Raw genomic sequence first — 25,811 nt, forward strand, 5'->3', positions numbered from 1 at the left:
CGTGTGGGCGATTTCTTTTCTCACATTTGCAGTTACACCTGAATTTCCTTGGTAATATACTATGAAGATTGTAATCATTGTAAGATTGGTTGAGACTCTCTTCTAAATGCGCATGCCCAGACCAATTAGGACATGCCTATTACAACATGAAGCTGAACGTTGAGTCTTTTCGGCGATGGTTGGGATTTGTCATGCAGTCGTGAGAAAGTCATTCTTTTGTTGAATGTGGGCGTAGATGTTGCTATAATCGGACTTTGAATGTATCATTAAATTTGTTGAAAAAATTCAAAAGAAAGTAAATATGAAGATTCTAATGCATGTACGTCATCCCGCATCTTCATATTTATGCTTGCCTCGATGCTCACTTCACTCAGTTTAAGCGATCCACTTTGTGTGACTCTGAACCGCCATTTCAAAAATAACGTCTCACACTAAAAATTACCAGACGTATGTGGCGCCCTTTCCCATGCAATGTGGGTAATTTTTAACCCGGCTTTCTTTGATCTCGAGATTGTTAAGTTGATCATTAACTTGTATCTCCGGTATTGAAGGGCTTAATGGCCACTTCTATGTGCAATTAGATGTATCGTGTGATACATATTCGTTATACCAGCACTTAGGTGTGTCAACAAAACTTATTGTACTTTGGTTGTTTGTCTGGCGAGATGTGTTTAATCTTCTGATCCGCTATCGGCTCTTGCGATACCACACCGAGGATATAATGTGGGATGGGCCTAATGCTACAATATGCATGACAAGAAAATGTTCATGCTCAGGCCAGAAGTGTTTTGATTTCTTGTATGAAATGATTACAGTTACTGTATGTTGTCAGTACAGCCAGTACATGTCTCATTATCAGAAAACCTGACTGAGTAATCATTCCGTAACTGGTGAGGGGTTAAAGGCATGGGCGTCGCCAGGATTTTTTTCTAGGGGGGGGGGTGGAGCACATTATTTCCCAGAATCATTGTACTTTCTCTAGCGTATTCTCAATTTATCATTTTTTTCGAGGATGGGCGGGGGACATTTGCCCACCCCACCCCCATTGACACCCCTGCGGACGCCCATGTTGTTAAATGTGCATTAACAGCAATATGACTTCGCACCTCTTTTTTTTTTTTTTTTTTTTTTTTGGTTGCAAGCGCCCCCCCCCCCCCTTGCCCCCTCCTGGCGATGCCCATGGTTAAAGGTTTTTTCGCCTTACATGAATTAGAACTACGGTTAAAGAAAGCGGTATTTCTTTTGAAGAAACCTTTCAAGTTACGTTGGGATTCGCAGTGGTGTTTTGGGAATTCACCCCGACCACACAGTACATGATGTAATACGAAAAAAGGGGAAATGGAATGTGTTGGATGCAAATATAATGCAAATTTAAATATGGAAACGAATGAAAAAGGGCTAAAAATGGGGCCAAGAACAGTATCCCAATTCAATTATGGCGGGAATTGCTGAAAAAAATAAAATGCCCTAGACAGACTTGAATGAAAACAATACATTTTGCTATTTAGCCAAGTCGATTGGTGGATCAAGATTCTAAAACGGTTCCTGGCCCTAATCACTAAATTACTAATAATGGGATTTTAAAATGAATATCACCGAAAACAGATCATGCCCATCCTCAAAAATCTATTTTAATACTATAATGACGTGATTGTTTTTAGCTTGGAGACCGTACTGCATGCTGTCTACAAAATTGGAAGTGGAGCCGTGGTATTTAATCAGAATATCATGGAGATTAACTAAGCTTGATGCCCACGCGTATAATCCTTTGCGACAACATGGCACAGGAACCAGATTTTAAAATCAACACGTGCTGCTACGAGGAGATGGAGTATGATTACGTCATTAGATGACGTAATGCGGTAAGTCGAATGTACAAAGTTCACAGACCATCCTCTTGCCCCCCCCCCCATAGTAACGCCACGTTTTCTCACAAGGACTGACCATTGTCGGTAACAGACCAACGCCCAGGTTTCTTCACGATTAGACCAGCTGTGAATGGATCTTCTCTCAGAAATGGTAAGATTTAAATTAATATTTTGTCTTATATTAATATCCGTAGGCATTGTGTACAAAAAAGTTTCATCTAGGCTAGATAATATTGACTGATTCCTGAAAACCTTTATCGACTTGCAAATGTTTTATTCAAATAGTTATGCGAGGTTAGTTTGAAAAATAGTCGGGACTTTCATTAAACGTTGGATAAGATATAGTGGTATTTAGAGGCCGTCGTCCAATGGGCCTTACTGTTTCTGAATTAAATCAAACAAGAAGGTTGTTTTTGCTTTTATCCCATAAAAAAATCAATGCTGCCGGACGAAAAATGATTTATGTAATCGATAATTTTATTATAAGCGTGCGTTAAGCGGAACAAATGCACAGCCGTTATTCATTTTCAGACCTCGGTTAATGTGTAATAGCTACATTTAAATATTGAAGTTAACCCTTCATATTAACATAATTTCTGCCAATTTCTTTTTAACCTTTTATAGGCTTCAGTGTAGTGCACCCATTCCCCTCTTTAGTCTCTCGATTCTTCATGATTATGCTAACGAACTGTATCTTTTTCTTCAGGAAAAGCCTAATTCGGGCTTTCAACTTCAAATTGGGTGTATGATCGGTAAAACAAATATCAAATTGTGTTTAATGTATACCCTGTTTAAAACCAAGTTCTACGCGGAAACTAAATACTTGTAGGCCTAGTTGTATAGTTTTCATTCCTAATGAGTAATTGTATACTTCTCAAGTATGGGTGGGAATTATGTTATCAAACAAAGTTGTACTCAAGCACATTGTTCAGCAGCGTTATCAGCCCTTGAAGGTTTTTAAAGGTTTTCGTGAACGAAATTGTTGCCAATTTCCTGTTTTATTTTCAGGCTACTGTCACGGCCGCCGCCAATTTCGACACTGACAGTGACTGTCAGATACTGAGAAAAGCCATGAAAGGACTTGGTAAGTAACGGAAAACCTATAGAGAAATCGACGCTCTGCACCTGGCATCGCAATATTGGAACATGATAGCCTTATTTAGAAAACCAAGGCTTACACAATGACTATATCATCATGCTGACTCTCCGTCAGCACAAAGTCTTCATAAATGTTCGATTACATTTCTCTTTGTAAAGGATCATAAACCAGAATTATCTTTTCTCAAACGAAACTCATAAAAGCCGCATTTTGTACAATCCGAAGGAGGGAAATAATTATTAACGAAATGTTCCATGCAGTGCCCCGTAGCTTTCAGATGCGTTTCTGAGCTAGTTTCACCTTGTTTTTTTCATATTTTCCTAGCAATATAGATATTTTGAATGAGACGTAGAACGAAAGAAATCAACCAGTGTTTAGTTATTGAAAACAATCTTCTCAAATTCGAATTATTGGCTGCAAGACAACAGTTCGGCTCTTGCAGGACGAGTTCATTTATGCGCGAAATGAAAGCAAAACATACAATTTGAAGATTCGTTTAGGAAAAACGCGGGTTTTTTTTTTTACTTTAATAATATTCGTGTAGTAATTAACCTCCAACACAAATTGCAAAATAAACGTCCAGCCCCGCCACGCTAATTTCATATGCAAACATGTTTTCCACTCATGTTTGCTTGAATAAAAAAATGCGACCTTTGTACTCGACAACATGATCCATGCTACGAGATAGCCGCGGCAACCATTGATAATTGTTATCTGTAAAGCAACAGATGAGATAAGGGTATTGGGATTTTTTTTCATCTCGAGTTGCACTTATGGACCATACCTTGATCACCACAGAAAAGGATCAGTTTTGAAAATTACACTTAGGAACAACCTAAATATGATAATAATTAATATTGGAAGATGTGATACATGAGTTTGATTTTGACACCAACTACATGGTCATTCCTATTGAGGATGACAGGGTCATTATAATGGGAGAAATTCAATGTAATTCAATGAAACTCAATGAAATGTCAATTGTTAACATGTTAGTACAAATATAAAGAAACTACAAAATGAATGAACCCTCAATTACCAGACGAGAAAACTACCATTTCATGACCTTTAAAAAGAATGTGAAAGACTGTTTCCAGCCTCCTTTATCGAACAACACATCAATCCACTGTCATAAAATGTAACGATTAACTTTTTAACAAGTGCGAGTGCACAATAAGCTCTGGCGAAAAATGCGACGCCGATGGCACATAAGGAACACCATACTTTTGGTCAATTTTTGGAACAGGCAGACAGACCATCCGACCGACAGACCGCCCGACAGACCGATCACCAAGTGACATGTAGAAACTCCTGCGAGAGCTTAAAAGTCGCACCCCGCCCACCTTTTTGGGGACATTTCCTCCTTCTGGATACCGTTCAACCACTACACAAAATGGCGTCCACCTTATTCGAGGAAGATGTTGTACAGCGCAAGTGCAATTGCACAATAAACTGTGGCCGTGTTGCAAAAAAGTTTTGCATGAAAGTCTTGCATGAATTTGATCAAAATGATCCCTGCCAGAGCTGAAAAATGCGACGCCGAAAATTCAACTCAGATGGCATATATGGAACACCACACTTTTGGTCAATTTACGGGGATAAACAGAGAGACAGAGAGACAGACCGACCGACCGACCGACCACCTTGTAGAATCTCTTGCCAGAGCTTAGCTTAGACATATATCATTGGTCAGTTTTCTAAATGCTGGAAATCAGAGTTTTAATCCAGTCGCACTTCTTGTCCACTTTATTACACGAATGTTTTTCGTCCTCACATCCAGGAACTGATGAGAAGGCTATTGTTGATATCCTGGCGAATCGATCCAACGCACAACGTCAGGAGCTGAAAGTGAAATTCAAGGCTTCATTCGGCAGGGTGAGTGGTCTCAAGACCTCATGAACCGGGTTAAAGACGAAGTTCAAATTAGCGCTCAAACCGAGGCTATCAGTGCAAAGCCATTGTATGAATGGAGGACCTTTGTTTTTATATTTCTGGGGAGTGTATGTGGTTCGTGACTCATGATCAGAGGGTCGGGGTTCAAATCCAGCTGCTGGTCATATGTTGTGTCCTTGGGCAAGCCACTTCACCCCCACTTGCCTCTCTCCACCCAGGAGTATAAATGGGTACCGGCATTAGCTGGTGAGTAACCTGCGATGGACTAGCATCCCATCCAGGGGGAATAGAAATATTCTCAGTCGTTCATGCTACTGAAACCGGAGATAAACACTGGCCTGATGGGCCACATTGGCTCAGACTTTATGGTTTCAACTTTTCTTTTTTGAATTCTCTCAACAAAGACAGTACTGATGCACTCGTCCTGAGTGCCATTTTGAAATTCCTCTCTTGTGAAGTGTTTTGAGACCAATACCATTGATGGAAAGCGCTATTTTATTACACATTATTGTTGATATTCTTTTTAATTTTGCTTGAAGGACTTGGTGAAAGATCTCAAGAGTGAGTTGGGAGGGAACTTCGAGGACACCGTCCTAGCAATGATGGACCTGCCTGCGGTCTTCGATGCAAGGTGCCTCAAGAAAGCTATGAAGGTATGAAGCTAAGAAGACACAAGCCTAAATGTGATTTCGCTTTCATTGACTCTGGCAACCCTATAATAAATTGGCAGAGAAGTGTTTTTATGTTACAATGAGGTGCCTATACTCCATGAAAAGACATTTCGTTTAGCTTTCATTTTAATCATTTTTGTTATAATCTTATTTTTTTCTTTGTATAGGGCATTGGAACTGATGAGTCTGTGTTGATTGAGATCATGTGCACCAGAAGCAAGGCGGTAAGTATATTTTAGGGAACATTGTGATTTTTCGCACAGTCCTGTCTGATGTCGCTTAACGAGATTGTATTTATACTAAACTTTATAATTAAAGAATTGCAAACTTGGAACCTTTTCTGTCACGTATTGCTATGATAACTAGTTATTTTCTATTTTTAAATAAAGAGACATGTTCGCTCATATTGTGAGATTTGAGATTTTGAGATGAACCTTTCGTCGTTGAATACATGCTCATAAGTTTGAAAAATGGATAATAATTACCGTAATTTTAATTTTTCTTACAGCAACTTGCCGCCATGAAAGCTGCTTACAAAGCTGGTAAGTTCACTCTTTTTCCTACGAAGTTCTTTTATTTGAAGTATTAAGCGCCGTTAAATGTGCATTTAATTGAATTGACTTGTTCCTGAAATTCAATGTTTCTTTCAATTCTAATCTTGGCAGCATTTGGCAAGGATCTGGAGAGTGCGCTGGAGAGTGAGACTAGCGGTGACTTTAAACGCGTTCTGGTTGGCCTTTGTGCTGTAAGTGTAGACGCTGATTGGTCAATTGAGTAGAGCTGACGTCAGCAAATAGACGTTACTCAGACTAGGCCTAAAGAAGAGCATTCCCATCCCCCATCCCCCACCGTAGGCCACCAACAAAAATAAATAAAGAAATGCCCTGCTACTAGTTGTATTCAAAGAATTGAAAACATAATGTACATTTACGAAGTCATGTTAAAATTCCAGGAATTCTTTTTTGAGGGGGGGGGGGGTTATCGCTTGACGTATTTGATGATATTATGCAAGTAAAATGAGCACTTTTGAGCTTTTTATGAAAGGAAATTCTAGTAATTTTTGTGATTTATTTTCAGGGTGGCAGAGACGAAGGTACAGGCGTCGAGGAGGGGAAAGTACAGGAGGACGCCGAAGCCCTGATGGAGGTAAATTTTATTTTGGACAAAATAAATCCTTTGTAAATGTAAACTTCATTTAAATCATCACTTAAGGAGACAGAGAGTGTACTGGAAGCAAGTCTATGCTTTCTATAGAATGTACGAATTTCAAATGTACTTGCATCGAGATGGAAAGATTTGTTTGTGGCACTTTTATGAAATGAACTTTGATGTTATTGTTTTTTTGTAGGCTGCTAAGGGTCTAGGAACGGACGAGTCTGAGTTCCAGCGGATCCTTGTGACGAGAAGCCCCCTTCACTTGAGGGCGGTATTTAAAGCTTATGAACAGGTAAAAAAGCTGGATTTAAGAGACATCAATTATATAAATTGTATATATTTTGGCCACTTGTCAATTTCTGCTGAGCATTATTAATTGAATGCTCAGTACATGTATGCGCTTAGTCTCCCATGAAATATTGCCTTTTGTGCATAGCATAGACACATGCAATGTCTACAGGTGGTCACCCTATTAATTAAAGAGACAATTTTTTTCAAACTGTGACATGTGTTCACTTGTTCTTCCAGATTGCTGGAAAAACCATCGATGATACCATCAATAGCGAGATGGGAGGAAGTCTACGCAAGGCCTACTCGACAATTGGTAAATCATGTCCTATTTCCATTTTTTTGTAACAGTGTACACTCTTTTAAAAAAAAAACTTGATTTAAAAAAATATTTTCTAAGATTTCACCTGAAATTTTTTAATCACATAACAACAATGATCTTAAGAGAAAATGGATTCTTGTTCATCCCCCTCTTTCTTGACCCAGTTGGTTTCTTCCAACATCCGATGGAGTTCTTCGCTGATCAGCTGAACAAGGCCATGAAGGGTCTGGGCACAGACGAGGACCACCTGATACGCATCATTGTATCACGCTCAGAGGTAAGGGAATAGGCTGGTATCGGAGCACATGCAATTAAACACGTTGATGATATGGGGCGGCATTGATGGCGCAATTCTGCACTTTATGTCTGACTCATTTACACCGTTGATGGCGCAATTCTGCATTGAGTCCATGGCGGGCGCTTTTACAGCCCTTCGCTCGTACCCCCGACCAGCAAAACAGGACGCTGAGATACTCTGATGAGCTTCACAGAATCTTGTGAAGGAAGTGGCCTATGACCTTTATATAAAGCATCTGGCTGCAGCTGTTCAAGACCGCAGTTAAACAATGTGCGCAAATGCTATCCGAAAACTTCCCATGGAAATACACACTTTCCATACCGGATGTGATTTCTGTTTCATTGCGGACCATGTGGACAACATTTTGAGCGTCACATAATGCAATCCGACCGTTCGTGATTCGAAACGGAGCCTGAGCAAGTGACAGGAATTTTCAACACAGATAAGTTTTACAGAATTTCCTACATTATTCCGCTTTTCAACGAAAAAAACCTCTCTAAACTGGAATAAAAGAGTAATAAATCGGTCTTAACGGCCGTTTCAATCCTTGCAGAGTCATGACCGTGATGACGCGCAGGTCACAAGTCTCGCAAAATCCAACCAATCAGAGCGTGAATTCATCAGAGTATCCCAGCGTCCTGTTTGCTGGGGGGGGGGGGGGGGGGGGGTGGTACGAGCGAATTTACAGCCCATGCCATGTCGTACAGTGCGTGCTACAGTAGTCTTAATTCCCCCGACAGTTTCGTTGACAAAGTGGTAATATCATTATTAGCTAACTTATTAGAATGTCTTTGTTTTATATTTTAGATCGATCTTGGTGGTATCAAGGCGGCTTACGCCCTCAAGTACGGCAAAGTTCTGGAGGGCGCTATCGCAAGCGAATGCGGTGGAGATTTCAAGAATGTCCTGGTCACATTGACATCATGAGATAATTTATTACCAATCTCTTTACAAATCTGCTTGTTGTTTTTTTCATTATAAAATTGTTACCTAATTATAAATTGATTCGTTGTATGTAAGTGGGCATCATGTGCTATCTTGAAGGAAGCCTTGTGCAAATCAGAATTTAACAAACTATTTTGAAATGTTTAGAGCTGTGTTTATAATGCTTAGTTGAACACTTTTATGGTTTTGATTTTTCGGATTGACGCGTATTTTTGTCTTAATGTGAACGACTTCAAATTTGGATGTGGTAAAATGTAACAGTCTTTTTCGAAGAGAGACTGTCATGTATTCGTCAGTTGGTAGTATCGTGAAAAGCCGCTTTTTGCAAGACAACATAATAAGCTCCAATATTTTCCAAGTCTAAAAAATGTTGACTGAAGTAAAACTTGCTGCTTTGTTAAATCAACATGATTCTAAGATTTTATAATAAACTTGCTACGTGAAGTAAGTTACAAAATTGTTGTTTTCCTTCTGGTTTTGTGTATGATTAAATGCTGACCTTGATTTGTGACATTTGTCTACGTGACACTATGACCGTAGCCCTGCAGTCTTAAAGGTTAACACAAAATATCCGGCTCAAGTTATTAGGCTACTGGTTTACGGGAAACGGAGTTATGAACAGGATGTGCCATTAACCTAAGGAAATAAACTTGCTCTTTTTGTAAGTCTGTTATGCATGATAATAACAACAAACAGGTCATGGTACAAAACGCGGACCAAAAATGCGTTTACAGAAAGGTCGCGGCTTTTGTCAAAAAGTGATGGTTCGTTTCACTTTCTGTGTTGTGTTGGCCATGAGATCGAATGTTTCCGTTTACTGTATGCAAACAATTTATCAACGTAACCCGTCAGCTTTGGTTTTTTTTTTAAGTTTGACTTTATGTTAGCCTCTAGTAAGGACTCGTTATAGACAGATAAATATGAAAGAGAAATCAATAAGTTAGAGGGTACATCACCTTTGATCTCAGCAAAAGCAAATAGGGAGACAAAATGACATGCGCAATTTATCTCCGATAACAAACAAGACTTTATTTTTAAATGGCCGTGTATCGTATGACCGAACACGTATACATGAGGAAGAAGGGAAAGATTTCACTCGTCCACTGAAGCACTGATCTGACAACAGTATCGGCCTGAATATTCCCGCACTATGGTAAGTTGATCTTTTGATTATATACAGAACGTGAACTTTGAAAGTAACCGTCCGGAATGTAATACATGCATTGTGAATGAACCGCCCCCAACTGTAGATAGGCTAATTATAGGCCTAGTAATGTTTAACCAATATGGGGCGTGGCAAGAACCTATTAATTATGTGTTTGTACAAGCATGCATGTCTGTTCCAATCTCCATGACACAAGATATGGCTGCATGTGTACAGTAATATCTGTATAAGAATCTAACATATTCGAAATGCATTGACGAGCGACTGAAAAGATTCTATCAACGACGTTGTCCTAAGTGCATGTGTTTATGTAGGCCTATTTTCGTGGTGTCCTTTCAATGACACTAAGTTATACGCATTTCAAGCCGTCAAAGTGACACCAAACATTTGGAAGCCTATTTTGAGGGTGGTTTAAATCAACTGTTTTTCTACTGTAGGCAGTAACTTGCATCCCGGGTGTGCAAACCCCAATAGAAATTGTATGTAGTATTTTATATTATGCTCATGTGAGGTCAGCTATGTTCTTAAAATAGCCCATAATCTTGCTAGTTTATTGGGCGAGGAAGTATGATTCCTACATGAGGAATCAATACATGTATATGTAGAGATAAACATGATTTCAAACTTTGTTGCTGAATATAATTGCATTTTGTTCCATTGTTCCTCCTGGAACAAAATGAATGTATGTTACTATTGAAACATTTTCATGTAATTCGCGGAATGCAATAATGATGTCTGTGCAGAACGCAGTAAAACCATATGGCAGACAGATGTCACAATGGACCACTCACGTCAATTACATAAGTCGATTAATTTAATCAGGAGCGACTGCGTTGTTTTCTCCCATTTCACTTCACATAAGCAGCATACATTTACAACAACGTATGTTAATGTGTGTGGGAACGCATAGTTTCATCCAAAACTCATACTTCCTTGTTTCACACTCATGCTAGATCCGGGGAAATGTATGAGTCAGATATTGTATTTTGCTGCGGCTTAAGTGGTTATAACTGGTTTCATAAAGGGCTCATTCATTTTAGTAAGCCTTGAGACTATCATCCATATTTCGAGTATCATGCCCGCCAAATCTATTAAAATCTTTTCATTTTGTGCTCCCCGCCCTGAAAAACATTATGTGTCTGCAAGCTTTCATTAAAGTATTTTGTGTAATTGAAAGAGAAACCTGCTTGTTTCCCTATGAAATGAGTATCTTTCCCTGACAATTTTAATTCATTTTTAAGAATTATAGAAACAATAAGGGACTATTATAGTGAAAAGTGAAAAGTTGTTGTTGAGCCAAAAAAGATAAAAAGTGCAGTTTGGTGAATTATATGCCAACGATTTCCGTCTAGATATAGTCCTTTTGTCAGTCTCAAAATACTTAGAGTGATAAGGCATTGTATTCTTCAATATGCAGGCAACCGTAACCCCAGCAGCCAACTTCGACAAAGATCATGACACCCAAGCCCTGCGAAAAGCCATGAAAGGCTTAGGTAAGTTGATTGGGCTTTCATGAGCTCATCAAGCAGGGAAAATACTGGGAATTTCCCGGCCTTGGAAAATCAGCAAAGCGTGGAGGGGAAGCCAGTCAGGTGATGGGTAGGGCAGGGGTTGCAAGAGATCATTGGACGCTATTGGCGCTCTTCATTAGACGTGTACGTACACAGCCGCAAACATTGACCCACAAACATGTGCAGCGTCACTACTCCACTGAAGCTACATTCGTTTGACAAATGAGGGCGTTGCAGCGAAACAATAATCCTGTTTGTTGAAACAGTTTACTAATAGTTACATAACGGTCCATTACAGCGTCCCCAATAGTTCAGAAATGTCCTATTGATTTCTTTTATAAATTCAGCTTGTTTATTATCACATTGCAGGCACAGACGAGCAGGCTATTATCGATGTCCTCAGCAGTCGAAGCAATGCACAGAGACAGGAGCTGATAATACAATTCAAGAGCTCCTATGGCAGAGTAAGGTCAAGCCATGTTGTTGAGTCAGGGTACTAAACTATTGAATCTGAAATTTACTCGAACCCCCTCCCCCACCCTACTCCAGACCCTGTCCATCCCTCCCTTATGCACCCCCCCCCCAAGTTTTGGGAGGCAAGAAATTAACGTTATAATAATAACAATCCATTTAGTGCCTTCCTCCAGAAAACGAGCCCCCAATGACCCTTTCAATTTTTAGTAATAAGCCACAATTAATGCTCACGTCTTTAAATAAACCTTCATCACTCATCTCTCAGACCATAATACAATTACCATCAGTTCCTTAATTTTCTTAGGTTTTTACTGAAATTAATATATCCATATCCGCGTGTAATAACTATATCATTGATCTTCCCTAACGATAAACAGGATTTAGTGAAAGACTTGAAGAGTGAACTCGGAGGACATTTTGAGGATGCTATTCTGGCCCTGATGGAGCGTCCTCATGTGTACGATGCCCAGTGTCTCAAGAAAGCAATGAAGGTAAATCCGGCAGCAACTATTATTACAAGACATTACTGAGGCGCGCACTTGCATTTTGAATATCTGAATAATATCTGCATAATTCTCTGGATACAGTAATGTTTCAGTAACCTTCCAAACTGAATTTTCCATTTAATGCAGTTTAATGTAAGAACACCTTCCTAAAACAATACAATAATATCAAATATATTCAGAATCATGATTTTACTTTATTTTTGTATCCATAGGTGAGGAAACCTGATTTTTGTGGCAGAAATTAAGTTGTCCATTTTTAATTTGATTTTGTCTGCTAGGGTCTGGGGACTGACGAGGACACGTTGATTGAGATCATGTGTGCAAGGAACAACGCGGTAAGCTGAATATAATATTTGCAAAAAATCTTTTAACATGCCAATAATTCATTGACAAAAACTGAAACTAACACGGAACCAAATCAATTTCGTTTTTGTAAAATTACTCCGAAGTTTAATTTTTCATGTTGTTCTTTATTCTGTTCACAGGAAATAAAGGCAATAAAAGAGGCCTATAAAAAAGGTAAGGGTTCTTCCAGTTGTTAGTCTCGTGTTTTTTTCAGGGCATTCATTTTTTTTTAGTTTGTCTTTTGAACTAAACATTCATGCATGCTAATAAAGGGGAAAATGTAATCAGTTTAATAGCATATGATTGCCCAGCTGTTGGACATAGATATTTATATCTGTTTTGTATCTGTTTTGTACAAGCGAGGCTGGCTATCAAGTAGAGACTATGTTGCGTATTACATAGAATCTATTCGACTAAAGCTTGTTACTGCAGCCTTTCTTTCAATCCAACAGCCATATTGGAGAATCTTCTTTCTGGAATTAGGAATTGAACCTTACTGGAAAAGATAGTTCCCAATCAGGGTTGATATAAGGAAAGGCATTATTGGTAAAGCTTAAGCAAAACATGATGAAATGATAATAGTTCCCGGGTTTTTCTTATTTATAAATATCATATAGAGTTTAAGGGTGACCTAGAGAAAGCTCTGGCTAGTGAGACCAGCGGAGACTTCAAACGTGTTCTGATTGGCCTGTGCACGGTAAGATAATTGTTTTGATAAATCAACATCGATAAACAACTTAATGAATCAAATTAAATCAAATTAAATTAGGTTTTGCCCTAACTGAAACATGTTCATTTCCGTCTAAACCTTTTGGATATTTTACCCCCAAAACGGCAGCATTGGTTTACTTGTTTCTCATCTGTGATTGTTTTTTTTTTCCTCAAGGCTGGGAGAGATGAAACTGCGGCGGTAAATATTGAGAAAGTGCGAGAGGACGCGATGGCTCTCCAAACGGTAACATGCTTTATATAGAGTATAATTAAACACATCAATTTCCACAACATTATGCAGTGATAACAACAAATTAAGATGAGCAATCAGCTATATACAGCGCATCAACTGTTATTGAAAACAAGTATTATTTTTATTGAGTAGGATATTTGGAATAATTGATGCATGCGGTTATATTATTTTTATAACAGGCAGCCAAAGGATTTGGCACGGACGAGTCTGAGTTCCAGCGCATACTCGTGTCCAGGTCAAAGGAGCATCTGAAGGCTCTCTTCGATGAGTATGAAAAGGTACGAGGCTGTTAAGGGACAGGGTTACATTTCAAATTTATAGAGATAGAAACATGTATTCATTTTGCAGAGCCTTAAAAGTCATGAAATTTTTTTTTAGGCTGTGTAAATGCAATGGCTTTTACGGATGTCGCTAGAGCCTCATTTCAGATACGCTCGCTTTCCACGACTTTCACGTATTCTGCGAATTTCATTAATCAGTTTTTATGCTAAGATATGATTGTTTTTATATGGAAACCGATTTTTCTTTATTTTTGTAGCTGACCGGGAAAGCCATTGAGGCCACCATTAAGAGCGAGATGTCTGGAAATCTGAAGACTGCCTATCTAACCATTGGTAAGTGAATGTCTGTGATTCGCCATAATGTCGGTTGTTAAATATTGATGTGATTGTGGATGCGACTTCAGTTATTACCATTGACACGTAACAGTCAATAGCCACAGCCATTTTTTTTGGGGGGGGTCAGAAATTTCAAATTGCGCCCTCTATTTTGTCCACCATATCTCAATAAGGCTATTTATTATTTTATTGTTCTTCGAATGGTTTGAAGGCCACATATTAAGATCAATTGCCTCAGCCAGCTCTTCGCTTCTGGTGACACAGATCAGGAGTGGATTTTATCTACACTGATTTCAAATAAATGCAGAATTCAAAGCTAGTGTTCGTGTTTTCGTGCCAACTAATTGTGGGATGTGTTTCTCCGTTTTTTTCTCTTCAGTTGCCTTTTTCCGGAGTCCGGTTCAGTTCTACGCTGATCAGCTGCAGAAAGCTATGAAAGGCGTGGGAACTGATGAAAGACAACTGATTCGCATCATCGTGTCCCGTTGCGAGGTCAGTCAGACAATATTCGTACAATTTCAAGACAACTTTAGATGAAATTGCTGTGAGCTTCGACTTAATATTAGGAGTTCTCCCTACCATTATTATACCCAATTATCGTCACTTATTTCTTCTCAGGTGGATCTGGGACACATCAAGACCGCCTACACGGCCAAGCACGGCAAGTCGCTGGCCGAAGCCATCAAAAGTGAAACGAGTGGAGACTTCCGTAAAATCCTGATCGCACTCGTTGGGTCACCGTAGAGGGGGCTACACTTTTACAATGCTAGAGGGCGCTACGTTGGCAGGAACAACTGATATAATATTATTAGAGCATGTCTTTAGTTTATAGGTAGGGTTTTTGTATTAAACAAAACTCGGCGCTAGATTAAATGTATCAAGAAGAAACATTTTCTAACTTGATTGGCAACTGTAGGGTAGTATTTAGCAAGGGCACATTGAGCTCTAAATAGGAATATTGAATATGGGCATTTATCATTTGGGACACGGTGTTTCACTGATGGTTAAAAAGAAACCGAAAACTTTAACCTATTTTTATTAATCATGAATTACAAAAGTGACGAAAACAGTGAATTTGTATAGCAATATTCATTACTTTTATTTCCACTTTCATTTGCAGTTCGGTAAATTTTGTGGATTTCACAGGGTTTTCAGTATTTGTTTTTAATGATTTGTCAGTTCCTGGATATTACAGTTACTATATCATAGCCGTTGGACTACATTGTATAATCGATTATTTTTTTATACATATCCTATTTTTTATTACACCATTTCATTTTGTTAATATAATTCTACACGTGCAAATACGAGTCTTTCATAGGTCCGAGAGTCTTTGCTATCAAAGGGAATTAAACAAGAAATCATCTTGAACTCAATAGGAGTACATTATAATCTAATTTAGTGAAACAGAAAGGTTTAAAATATGCATGGAGTAGGCAAAACTTATACAAACCCATACCATCATTTAATATTTAACAAATATTTTCATTTTTCCGCAAAGCCTATTTACGTTCAAGTTTATACTTCCCATAAACACCTAAAACGCCTGAACGTTGTCAATCAAAAATGACGTTTATTATCCTACTCCGAGAAAAAGGTCAACCATTTTATTGGATTTCTAGGGAGTGTTTTGCATAATTACATTTCTTTATTTAATACATAAACGTAATTACATGAAAATGGTGAATTTTCTTCTACAAACTGTTTGTTTTAACTGTAAAGTTTTTATTTGCAATATAAACTTACCTAGTTCTTAAATCATATTAGATGTGTCGAGTGTTTAATGAATAACGGAATGTTATATCGAGGTGCATCACAAAGACAATGACTGTATGTAGGATAACAACAAAATAAAAATCCAGCCTCACTATTTTTGTTATACTGTGCGCCCCAAAATGTCGGAAATCCGTTCATTATGTCTCCAAGTAATACCAATGCACTGGCATCTCCGACATTTTTTCGACCATTTTGCGAACTCAAGACTGTTTGGTCTTGTAAATGTTTTCCAAGAATATTTGGCAAAAGAGCTTTATGGTTCCTCACACCTCAGCTAAATTGTTGCCAACAAATGTCAAGGATTGCACACACAAAATCAATAGCCTCTTTTTTTTGCGATGAGGATTTTTCTTGTTAACATTTGCATTTTTAGATTAAATTTTAAGAACTTGGGTGGCATGTATCACCGTCCACTATCCGGAGAAGCAGATCCCTGTAAGCTCCGCTCGTGTCGTCTTTGATGAATTGACCCAGCGACTGCCCGTAATTGGCCAGGAAAATCTCTTTAATTTTGGCGAGGTCGATCTGAAGAGAAAACCGTTCAAAAGTTATTGTATGAGCAAGAGATGGGTTCATTCAGGACCAATGTCTGTCCATGCGCGAATTGATATTTTGCATAAATTACGGTGCGCCGTCCTTTATAGGGCGTGGCCAATTCAAATTTTATTGCTGCTGGTGTAGAAAAGAAAATGCTTCCATTTTCTTGGAGAATGGGAATTTAAGATAAGTTTCCTTGTTCACAGTTTTTGATTAAATAAACTTGATTCTAATTATCGAATAGATGATTTGCTTCTGTAGGCCTGTGTTTCCTCACTCAACATTCACATACTCATTTAAAACGATTAGTGGATCGGGAAGACATAGGCCTAAGCTAAAACCACGAATAATAAAATGTGTTTGCGTATGCACGATAAACAACCACAACTTGAAATTCAGTACACGCAACTAGGCTTGAAAGCTTTCAATTGCAGAGCGTCGATTCTTTTTGAAAATGGAATCGAAAGATTTATACCTCAGCTCGGGAAACAACGCATCGGATTAGCATCTCATCATTGGTGCCTAATCCCTTCATAGACTTGTACAGTCGCTCGGCAAAGAAGGACTGAGTGTCACGAACGCTCTTTACTAAAACAAAGTCGAGAAAAAATAGAGATGGGTTTTAAAATGATGTATTGTATGATGAAACAAAGTATATGACTAAGAAAATACAGTCTTCCTGGCTATATTTCCTGTCATGAAATGACTTTATTATATCTATAGTCCCCTGGGATGCCAGTCAAGGTTACACCCAGCTAATGCCGGTACCCGCACGTTTGAGTGTAGTTAAGAAGGACTAGTCAAAACGGATTGTGATAATCATTTTACCGAGAGAGAGGAAGCCATCCTGTAAGTCCCCGGATGTCTCACTGATGATAGCGCCCTCTATACCCTTGTCAGAGATCTGTGATTAAAAAATCGATAAAAAATAGTCTGATGTTAATATTACAAATATTATTTTGGAAGCCGAACCGCGATTTATTTAAGAAAATCTCTGCAACATATAGTCCAATAATTAACATAAATTAAAGTCCAACAGCATACATGTAAAAGTGAAACTGTTTCAAAAGAAAGAGCCACTGTGTTTGAGATATGTCTTCCATTGTACCCACCTTGTCGTACTCATCAAAGATGGCGCGAAGTTGGGCATAGCTTTGCGTTGCCAGGATACGGTTAAAGACGGCCTCATCTGTACCCCAGCGTGCCTCACCGGCCTATAATGGAGAAAACGAAAATCGTTTGGTTAAAGTCCCGGGACATAATGACGACACGGTTTGTTTACATGTGCGCTTTCAAAGGGGAGCTTTGGGCCCCCTCGTCCCGCCTGGCTCCCAGCGAAAGCGCACATTCGCCATATGCATACAAAATAATACAGGTTGTCAACAAAATTCAAGACTGCTCTTGTTTCTGGGCAATTAAGCATTATACACAGGGCACACAGTAGTTTCTACAATGTAAATGTACATGTGCACTGTAATTTTTAACTGTTGAAAATATATACTAGCAATGTATACGAGAAAACATCAAAGTCAAGCGCTGCCAGCATTTTTATCGTTGGGCCCTGGGAAGAACTGCAATAATTTTTATGACAGTTTTTTCGAGGCAAGCGATGTTTTTATTAAAAAAATAGTGCACTCTTCTTAAAATGTTGAGCACTTGCGTTGCTTCAAATTAAACCCAAAAAATGCACAAAAGTGATACCCTGAATGAAGGCTTACTTACGTCAAAAATTGCTTGGGCGTCAGCCTTTGCTTTTTCTTGGTCCACTGATCTATTTTCGTCTCTGCCAGCCTAAATCATGATAGAAGATTATTCATTTAGGATTAATAATGGGTTCATTTTGAGTTTCTATATTTTTTAGGGAATCCCTTAACTGTAATGTTGACATAAAGTGACATGCCATCTACGTCTATCTCTTTTTTTAGTACAAGATAAATTGATAGAAATATGCACAACAAAGGTTTTGGGGAGTATATGTATTCATGGCCCCTTAAACGTCCGTTCGTTGGTCTCACCGAGCACATAGATAACATCAGCCGTCTAAAATGTCCACTGGTATCCCCGGCAACATCCTCCTCCAAGTCACGTTTGTAAGCTTGGGAGAAAACAAAAACCATGATTCAGTTTAACTTAAGAATGAATGAAGATTTCAGAGAATTGCAAAGGCGAGCTCAAAAGTAATGCAGTTTTCATATTGAGATAACAAAGGAGTCTATCTTATTTAAAAAGAACTTACCATTTTTGTAATGGACTTTGATTTCCTTTATTTCCTGCATGTAAGAACATGGGAGAGACTCTAAGATAGTTTCTTAGTTTAATCAACTCAGTGAATGCATTTATTCTTTCCGTAATGTCGAGAAATAAGAAACAAGCCCGACTTGATCCTTACAAGTGCTCACGAATGATTCTGTCACGTTTTTAAGTGTGTGGCTTTTTCCGAAAATGGTATAAATGAAAGCCTTCAAAATCATCCTACAAAATCTGAAATAATCCTATTATTTTCATACAGCATGCCGTACGTTTTCATACTTCGTCATTACTGCAAAAATCGTAATTAAATCAATGGCAGTCTTTAGTCCAATCATTGGAAGAATGATGACAAAGAATGCTTTTAACTTAACTTGAGAGACCAGATGACGTGTGATGACTTGGTACTAATAATACAACATGCATAGAAACGGCCCGTACATGATCATCAATATGAACTTGAAAAGAACAATAATACCTCATTATCCTTCGTGCAGAGAACTTCGACGAGTGCCTCCTCGTCCGTTCCTAGTCCCTTAATTGTAAAATTAAAGACAGTGAGTTATTCGTCAAGAGAATGATTATATCTCACTCACTTGAGATGTCTCAGCAGTTTACTTCCCTCTCAATGTGTTGCTAGAGTTTCCCAAATGTGTTCAAATAATTAATCACACGGTTTTTAATACATGTACTTTGAATCTAAAAGCTGGTCGTATAACTTTTGTGAATTTGCGTGATTGGTTTTACAAATTGAACATAGGAGAATTTTGCAAGCACGAAATGTATCACCGAGAAGATGAAAGTGGGTCACTCCACATTTTATTATTGTAAACTTATTTTATAGGATGTGTACACTGTGAAAATGCTATTTATAAGACACTTTTGAAACGCATGGCTGTATTCTATACCCGCTTTTTCGCAATGTTGAGTTTTTGGCAGGTCGGTCGGTCGGTTGGTCGGTCGGTCGATCGGTCGGTCAGTCAGGGAAAAAGTTGGTCAGGTAAAAAGATGACTATAGGCTTACCCCTTTGGGACCAAAAAAAATCTTGAAGAAATAAGAACTCCTCTTCAATATTAAAAATCAAAACTTCAATCGCTTGAGTACATGCCTTTATGGCTTCGTACAGACAGCGTGCGTAATATTCAACAGGTGGGTCCATCAATGCACGAACTGTACGTCGATAATTGCAACTCAGTTTGCTTTGCAGATGCTCTGTAAGCTCCTGTAAAAAAAAAAAAGGCTGACGGTGTTAGTAATTTTAAGAAACAAAAGTGTCAAAGTATTAACGTACCACTTGAAATAACATGAAGTAATAGTTACGAAAATTGAAAATTATGTTCTATTGACCTCTCAGTTTATAGCAATGTATATTGCACTTGCAAATTAACATACCAACGCGGGATCTCGCGTGACGCCATTTAGTTTCTTCCGATTCCCACAATGCACTGCGGTGTGTCTACATTATCTACATTTCGATGTATAGGCCACTCTAATTTTTGATTTACAGTCGTCTGATATATGAAGATGTGATGATCACTGAATTTTGGAACGAGGTTGTGTTTTTTATACGAAACTGACCCGGCCGAATGCCGTCTTGTAGTATGCCCGTATGTGCTGGCGCTGTGCGTTGGATCGGGACGCCAATACATCAATAATGGCTTTATCATCAGTACCTGCAAATAAAAGAATAAACACTAGAGGTCAAGGCGTTTGTTGAGTTTCACTGTAAAAAAAAAATCCGTACAATTTACGGCCGTTTGACTGTAAAAGTGAACGATATTATTCCGTAGTCCTAGTAGCGTTCTTTTGTTTTGGATGGTTAATCATGACGGTTCGTCATGACAGCTCGTCATGACCGTCGTCCTGTCCAATCACATTCCTCGCTGAAACAAAGGGGCGTGATCAATAAAACTTGGCCAATCAACTGTCTCCTCTATACGGTAACCTTTGTCATTCGTAATAAAGACTTTAGAAGGCAACAACAATGCAATAACAATGGAAATTGAAATCGAATGCAACTTTGGAAATTGAAAGCAAGCCCAGTTGCTCACTTTTAATGAGATTAGTTTCAAATGAGGTACAAGGCCATAGGCCCTACATATTTATTTACCACGCAATGTTTAAAATTTTAAATGAAACGGAGCAGGAAGAAAACTCTTTCGTGCAGGGACTGTCTTGGGGCGCCGATGAACTCGTACAGAAATATCAGGGATTACAGGGTTTATTGCGAGAATCAATTGGCAAACTGTCACCACTACATGTAGTTTTGAACCCAGTGCATGTGTTTATATACTCTGTACATGTGGATTCAAACCTCATTTTGAAAGGGCATATCAAATTCCATCTCCAATGTGTGCGTTTACGGATGATTTAACATTTTACTGCAATCCGTGAAAGGAAAACATTGGCCTATACTTCCCAGAGGACAAACATTGATATATAAGATTGGAGACGAATTGATTTGGTCACTTTTAAAGTATTTTTAATGAAAAGAATAATGGGTACTTATATAGCGCTTTAAACTAAGATCAAAGCGCTTTACATTATTATTACCCCTGATCATTGGGCAAATGAAACATTCTAAATACAACATCAGCTCCCTGGGCAAGGGCAAGGGCGGATCCAGGGGGCCAAAGGGGGCCATGTCCCCCCCCCCCCCCCCCAAAAAAAAAACCCGAAACTGTTTTTTTGTGACATCGCAATAAAGGCAGGCAATGAGTACACCACCATCTTTTTCTCAAAAAAACATTGGTTAAAGTTGGCAGAAATTGCCTCAGATCGCACCACGGAGCATCTAAAATCCAACAAATTTTCGGGGCCCTTAAGCGGGCCCCGAACCCCACGCCGTATGTTTCTTTCACCCACTTTTTGGGGGGACCAAAAAAATTTTTGGGCGTCGCAATAAAGGCACGCAATGCGTACACCACACACCACCATCTTTTCCTCAAAAAGATTAAGTTAAACTGGTCAGAAACTAGAATCCAACAAAACATTTTTTGCCTCCCCCCCCCTAGAATTGTGTTCTGGATCCGCCCTTGTATTTATATTCATGAGTAGAAACGAGGAAGACCAACTGTTTTCATCAAAGACAAATGGACAATAATTTCACCCTCTCATTTCCAACAACCTCCTTCTACAGTATCAGATTTAGAGGGGGCGGTTGCAATCCCCTCCGCCCTTCAGCAGCTACCTAATTGTATAATCTATTAAAATGGGCCCAAAAACAATAGAGCAAACTTATATTTTGCCCTGCAAAGACCGATAAGCCACAAAATGCATTTTTTGTTAAATAAGCATATTATGCTGCTTATGCGGAAAATTAATGATTCGTACAGTCTAGCCACGAACCATTCTTTCGATAATTCAGAACATCATTTTATTACGTCTGTGCAAAGACAAAACAGCCATAAAACGTGTATTTTTAGATGATAGGCATATGCTACATTAACTGGACTTTAACCAAGGACTTTAGAGGCTCCGTCAATTTCCAAATTGAAGTTTGTCGTTTTTATTTTCGGGTAGTCATGTGCAGCACCAGAAAAGCGCTTCAAAAGTTAGATTATGTCTTCCATATTATTCACTGAGGCAGTAACCAACTTCCAATTGAGCAAGCAGTGATCAAACTCCTTTTTGTGCCGTAGTACTGTGGTTAGGGTTTGTGACTCATGATCAGAGGGTCAGGAGTTCGAATCCAGCTGTGGCCATATGTTGTGTCTTTGGGCAAGCCACTTCACCCCCATTTGTCTCTCTCCACCCGGAGTATAAATGGGTACCGGCATTAGCTGGGGAGTAACCTGCGATGGACTAGCATCCCATCCAGGGGGAATAGAAATATTTTCTGAAACTGGAGATAAATGCCGGCGCTGCCCATGGTCCAATGGGCCACACTGCTCCTGACAGACTTTACTACTTAATTACTACATTTTATCATCTAAAATGCGGTGGGTAAATGCTCCCTGCCCACCCTCGAAAAAAAAAGATAAATTAAGAATACGCTGGCAAAATAACAGGGATTTTTTTTAACGTATGTAAATATGGAAAATGTAAGTGTATGTATTAATAACACCTAACTTCCGCATTGATGACGTCACAGCATTAAAAATCCAAAGGTCGACATTGTAGCGGATACCACTATATGGGCTACGAACAAAGTCATCATTTTCAAATTCTCCCTACAGTAACGTCCGCCGTATGATGACGTCATAATTTTGAAACCTTGCAAAGTTATATGTAGTTGACAAAAATAACAAGGGGCGATTTGGTTAAATTTGGACGGATGGTTTTTAAATTAAAAAGGGAAACCCTATTTGATGTACCGCTAGAGGGCGCCCTTTATATGATGACGTCATAATGCTGTTTTGTGTGGGGTGGTTTTTTGGGGGGGGGGGGCATTTTGATTTTGAGGCATGCACGTAAGAGTTTGCCATGTTTGTCTTCATGCATCCACCGGTGCTGTGCTCGAGACAACCGAAACCCCTCTCCCAAGTTTTTATCTCCCACAATTCTAATTATCTTTTTTTTTTATTTTTATTTTTTTTTTTACTGCAGAATCTACAGATGATTTCAGAGGCACCGTCCTGAAATTTTCCTACTCTCGTCGGGGTGAAGTGTAGGCCTGCTCGGTCCGTCTACGTACGGGCAGACGCGGATATGGCCCACCACCCTGCCAACGGGTCAAAGCGGTGAGTAACACCGAACAGGGTAGGGGAGGGGGCTACATTACCCATTGCATGTACTCAGTACGCTAGTGGACGTGGACGGACATATCAACTGTGTGGACATGTGAGTACTAAACACTTCCATAATTTATTTGCTTGTAGTAAAGAGCTTCCGCTTTAGAGTTATATTCAATTCAATTTTTACTGCACTTCCGGTAACACCGGAAGTGTTGGTCAAGCGGTTTGTGCCCTGGAATAAGAATTGTTGCCCGAGGCATCATTTACAGCCTCACGCGAAAACGAACACGATACTCTATTTGGTTCTAAAGATAGCTGAAACTATTTTCACAAATTTGGCCCTTAAATTGCTTGTAATTTGTTACATGATGACGTCATGATGACGTCAGATTTTGTTTACATCCTCGGACGGGGGTTCAAGTTCATATCAGGTTTTATCATAATCCCGTAAATCGTTTGGAAGAAATTCGGTTTGTTTTGATTTTGAGTCTTCTGTCTGTATTTTAAATTCACCTAACTTTGACCTCCCGGTTGACCCGCAAGTAAAGTTCAAGCGAGTTCACGTACACAAAAAGAAATGTTCATCAATTAATGGTCTATCTGATTACAAGGTTGGAACGTGATTGATCATTTTGTGTTCATGAGTTATAGGTGAAAGAAAATCGTCATTTTTTCAACGAAAATCGCTTGTAATTCGACACCCGATGACACCATCGTGACGTCAGAGTAATATGCACCACTGCACTTGGGATGAGGTTCGATATATATTTAAAGTTACAAGTTCATATCATAAACCGTTTAGGAGAAAACCCGCGGAGAAGTATTGTCCGGAAAAAAAAGAAAAAGAGAAAGAAAGATTAATCGTAACAACTCCAAACAGTGGTTGGGTTGTGCCCGACCACTAAAAAAACAACACATGAAATTCCACTGTAGCTGTATACAAGCAAGTCATGCATAACACAATGAATTGTTTTGATGTACTTGCGGTAATTTCAGAGATTAATTTGTAAGCCAATTTTGATTAAATGCGCTTGTGTTCATGAAAATAGATTAAGAAGAACGAGGCTGTGTATCATTGATAATTTTATAAAGACAGGCAATCTTACCTTATTGAAGTTGCAAGTGATACGGCCATCAAAACATATTACAAAAAATGCACTAGAGCATTTGGATTTATACTTCCACTAAGTCGTGGTTACATTGTACATGCATGTTTCAATCTTTGTTTGTGATGATTTGAATGACCCGCTAGTCCGCTACATAAACCTAATAGTTTACCCACGTAGGCCCAGATGCGTCAGCTTGCACTGCCTTTTGCCCATGGGTCAAGATATAAGCTCCCTTACCTATTCCAGACATGGCCTTGTGCAGTATCATCGCATCTTGCTCTCTGTCGAACTGTTCCCCTTCAGTTATAGTTCCCTGATCAAATGACCATCGTCAAAACATGAAGTAGTAAGAAAAATATAGCAATTAGCATTTCGGAGTATCAGATAGGGGGCCTAAGTTCAAGGAAACACAAGTATTTAAATGAAAGGACTGTTTAGCCCATAGGTGTCCACCGTACCTATAGTGAATTTATTCCGACGCTTGGTTACTTAAACCCTTTAACAAGGACATTTCTGCCGATGAGACTTTCTCATACGCCTACATAAAAAAACAACAATAGCTCAACACTGAACTATCTTGCGAAAGCGAATTCATAGGCCTATCATTTAGCTGTTGGGAGTAGTGCTAGTTGTATAATATTTTGCTAGTAGGCCTACGGTATTGGGTCATTTGTGCTACACAAAAACAGCACAGTAACTATTTTTGTTGAGGAAAGTAAACCTTGCTTTATGTAATTAAGCAATTTTGTAAGCACCTCTTTCCGAGAGCTTTTGAGAAGAACATTTCACAAGCTTGCAAGGAGTTGACTCTACGACACCCTGCTTATCTGTAAATTCCACTAGTTCCCAGACAACACCCCATTCCTTCACAAAACCATTCTTTCACAAGGTTTTATTTGCCATTATTTTTCTGCATGTGTAAGAAACCGAAGAAATCTAAATGAACTTACCTGATAATTCATGATGTCTTGTGTAGTCGTTGGTTAGCCAGGGGTTAAGAATTACAGGCAACGACGAAGGCCTGTCGGGCCACTTGACCACGTTCAACTTGGAACAATGAAAGCTCAACGACGGACCTAAATGTCCCTGACAAAATTAGAACGAGCGGAATATCAGTCAGTTGTGCGGGTCTGTTCAGTCATTGCTAACTTTCCCTATGTCTGTGGCGTGTTTGTTCACATATATTAACGATCGATGACGACATTGTTTAGTTACAAGTCCAGTCAAGTCACATAATTTGAAAGAGAAGTTTGATTTGATTTAATTTCCTGCTGGACCCTTCCATTTTGAAAAGGGGTAACTATCGACTTCCACTGTCACAAAAATCTATATACTTCAGTTTTT

The 25,811-nt window shown here is 38.9% G+C and overlaps 2 protein-coding genes across 2 annotated transcripts; one reads left to right on the forward strand and one right to left on the reverse strand.

Annotated features, from left to right (window-relative positions):
• The first annotated feature begins 1,896 nt into the window (after nucleotides 1-1,896).
• LOC119724994 (annexin A6-like) lies at nucleotides 1,897-15,884 on the forward strand. The gene is made up of 23 exons (XM_038196359.1): nucleotides 1,897-2,019; nucleotides 2,877-2,952; nucleotides 4,748-4,842; nucleotides 5,400-5,513; nucleotides 5,699-5,755; nucleotides 6,040-6,073; nucleotides 6,197-6,276; nucleotides 6,609-6,677; nucleotides 6,880-6,978; nucleotides 7,215-7,290; nucleotides 7,461-7,573; nucleotides 8,402-8,518; nucleotides 11,122-11,197; nucleotides 11,585-11,679; nucleotides 12,067-12,180; nucleotides 12,474-12,530; nucleotides 12,681-12,714; nucleotides 13,158-13,237; nucleotides 13,427-13,495; nucleotides 13,684-13,782; nucleotides 14,043-14,118; nucleotides 14,501-14,613; nucleotides 14,740-15,884. Exons 1-23 carry the CDS (start codon nucleotides 1,999-2,001, stop codon nucleotides 14,863-14,865), a joined length of 1,890 nt encoding a protein of 629 aa, XP_038052287.1. The 5' UTR covers nucleotides 1,897-1,998; the 3' UTR covers nucleotides 14,866-15,884.
• LOC119724103 (annexin-B12-like) lies at nucleotides 15,196-25,811 on the reverse strand. The gene is made up of 12 exons (XM_038195012.1): nucleotides 25,418-25,811; nucleotides 24,705-24,780; nucleotides 20,261-20,355; nucleotides 19,791-19,904; nucleotides 19,160-19,216; nucleotides 18,671-18,704; nucleotides 18,450-18,529; nucleotides 18,157-18,225; nucleotides 17,547-17,648; nucleotides 17,263-17,338; nucleotides 16,910-17,022; nucleotides 15,196-16,422 (listed from the first exon to the last, which is right to left on the reverse strand). Exons 1-12 carry the CDS (start codon nucleotides 25,427-25,429, stop codon nucleotides 16,279-16,281), a joined length of 972 nt encoding a protein of 323 aa, XP_038050940.1. The 5' UTR covers nucleotides 25,430-25,811; the 3' UTR covers nucleotides 15,196-16,278.

The sequence above is a fragment of the Patiria miniata genome, unplaced genomic scaffold, assembly GCF_015706575.1.
Source record: "Patiria miniata isolate m_02_andy unplaced genomic scaffold, ASM1570657v1 HiC_scaffold_18, whole genome shotgun sequence".
Lineage (NCBI taxonomy): Eukaryota > Metazoa > Echinodermata > Asteroidea > Valvatida > Asterinidae > Patiria > Patiria miniata.

What these genes read in the sequence shown, in the direction of transcription:
- LOC119724994 (XM_038196359.1), top strand. Translation starts at nt 1,999, where the DNA reads ATGGATCTTCTCTCAGAAATG. An exon ending in GAAAGCTGCTTACAAAGCTG is followed by an intron (nt 6,074 to 6,196) that starts GTAAGTTCACTC and finishes TAATCTTGGCAG; the next exon opens with CATTTGGCAAGGATCTGGAG. An exon ending in GTCTCAAGAAAGCAATGAAG is followed by an intron (nt 12,181 to 12,473) that starts GTAAATCCGGCA and finishes TTTGTCTGCTAG; the next exon opens with GGTCTGGGGACTGACGAGGA.
- LOC119724103 (XM_038195012.1), bottom strand. An exon ending in ACGCCCAAGCAATTTTTGAC is followed by an intron (nt 17,649 to 18,156) that starts GTAAGTAAGCCT and finishes TCTCCATTATAG; the next exon opens with GCCGGTGAGGCACGCTGGGG. An exon ending in TCTTTGATGAGTACGACAAG is followed by an intron (nt 17,339 to 17,546) that starts GTGGGTACAATG and finishes TTTTAATCACAG; the next exon opens with ATCTCTGACAAGGGTATAGA.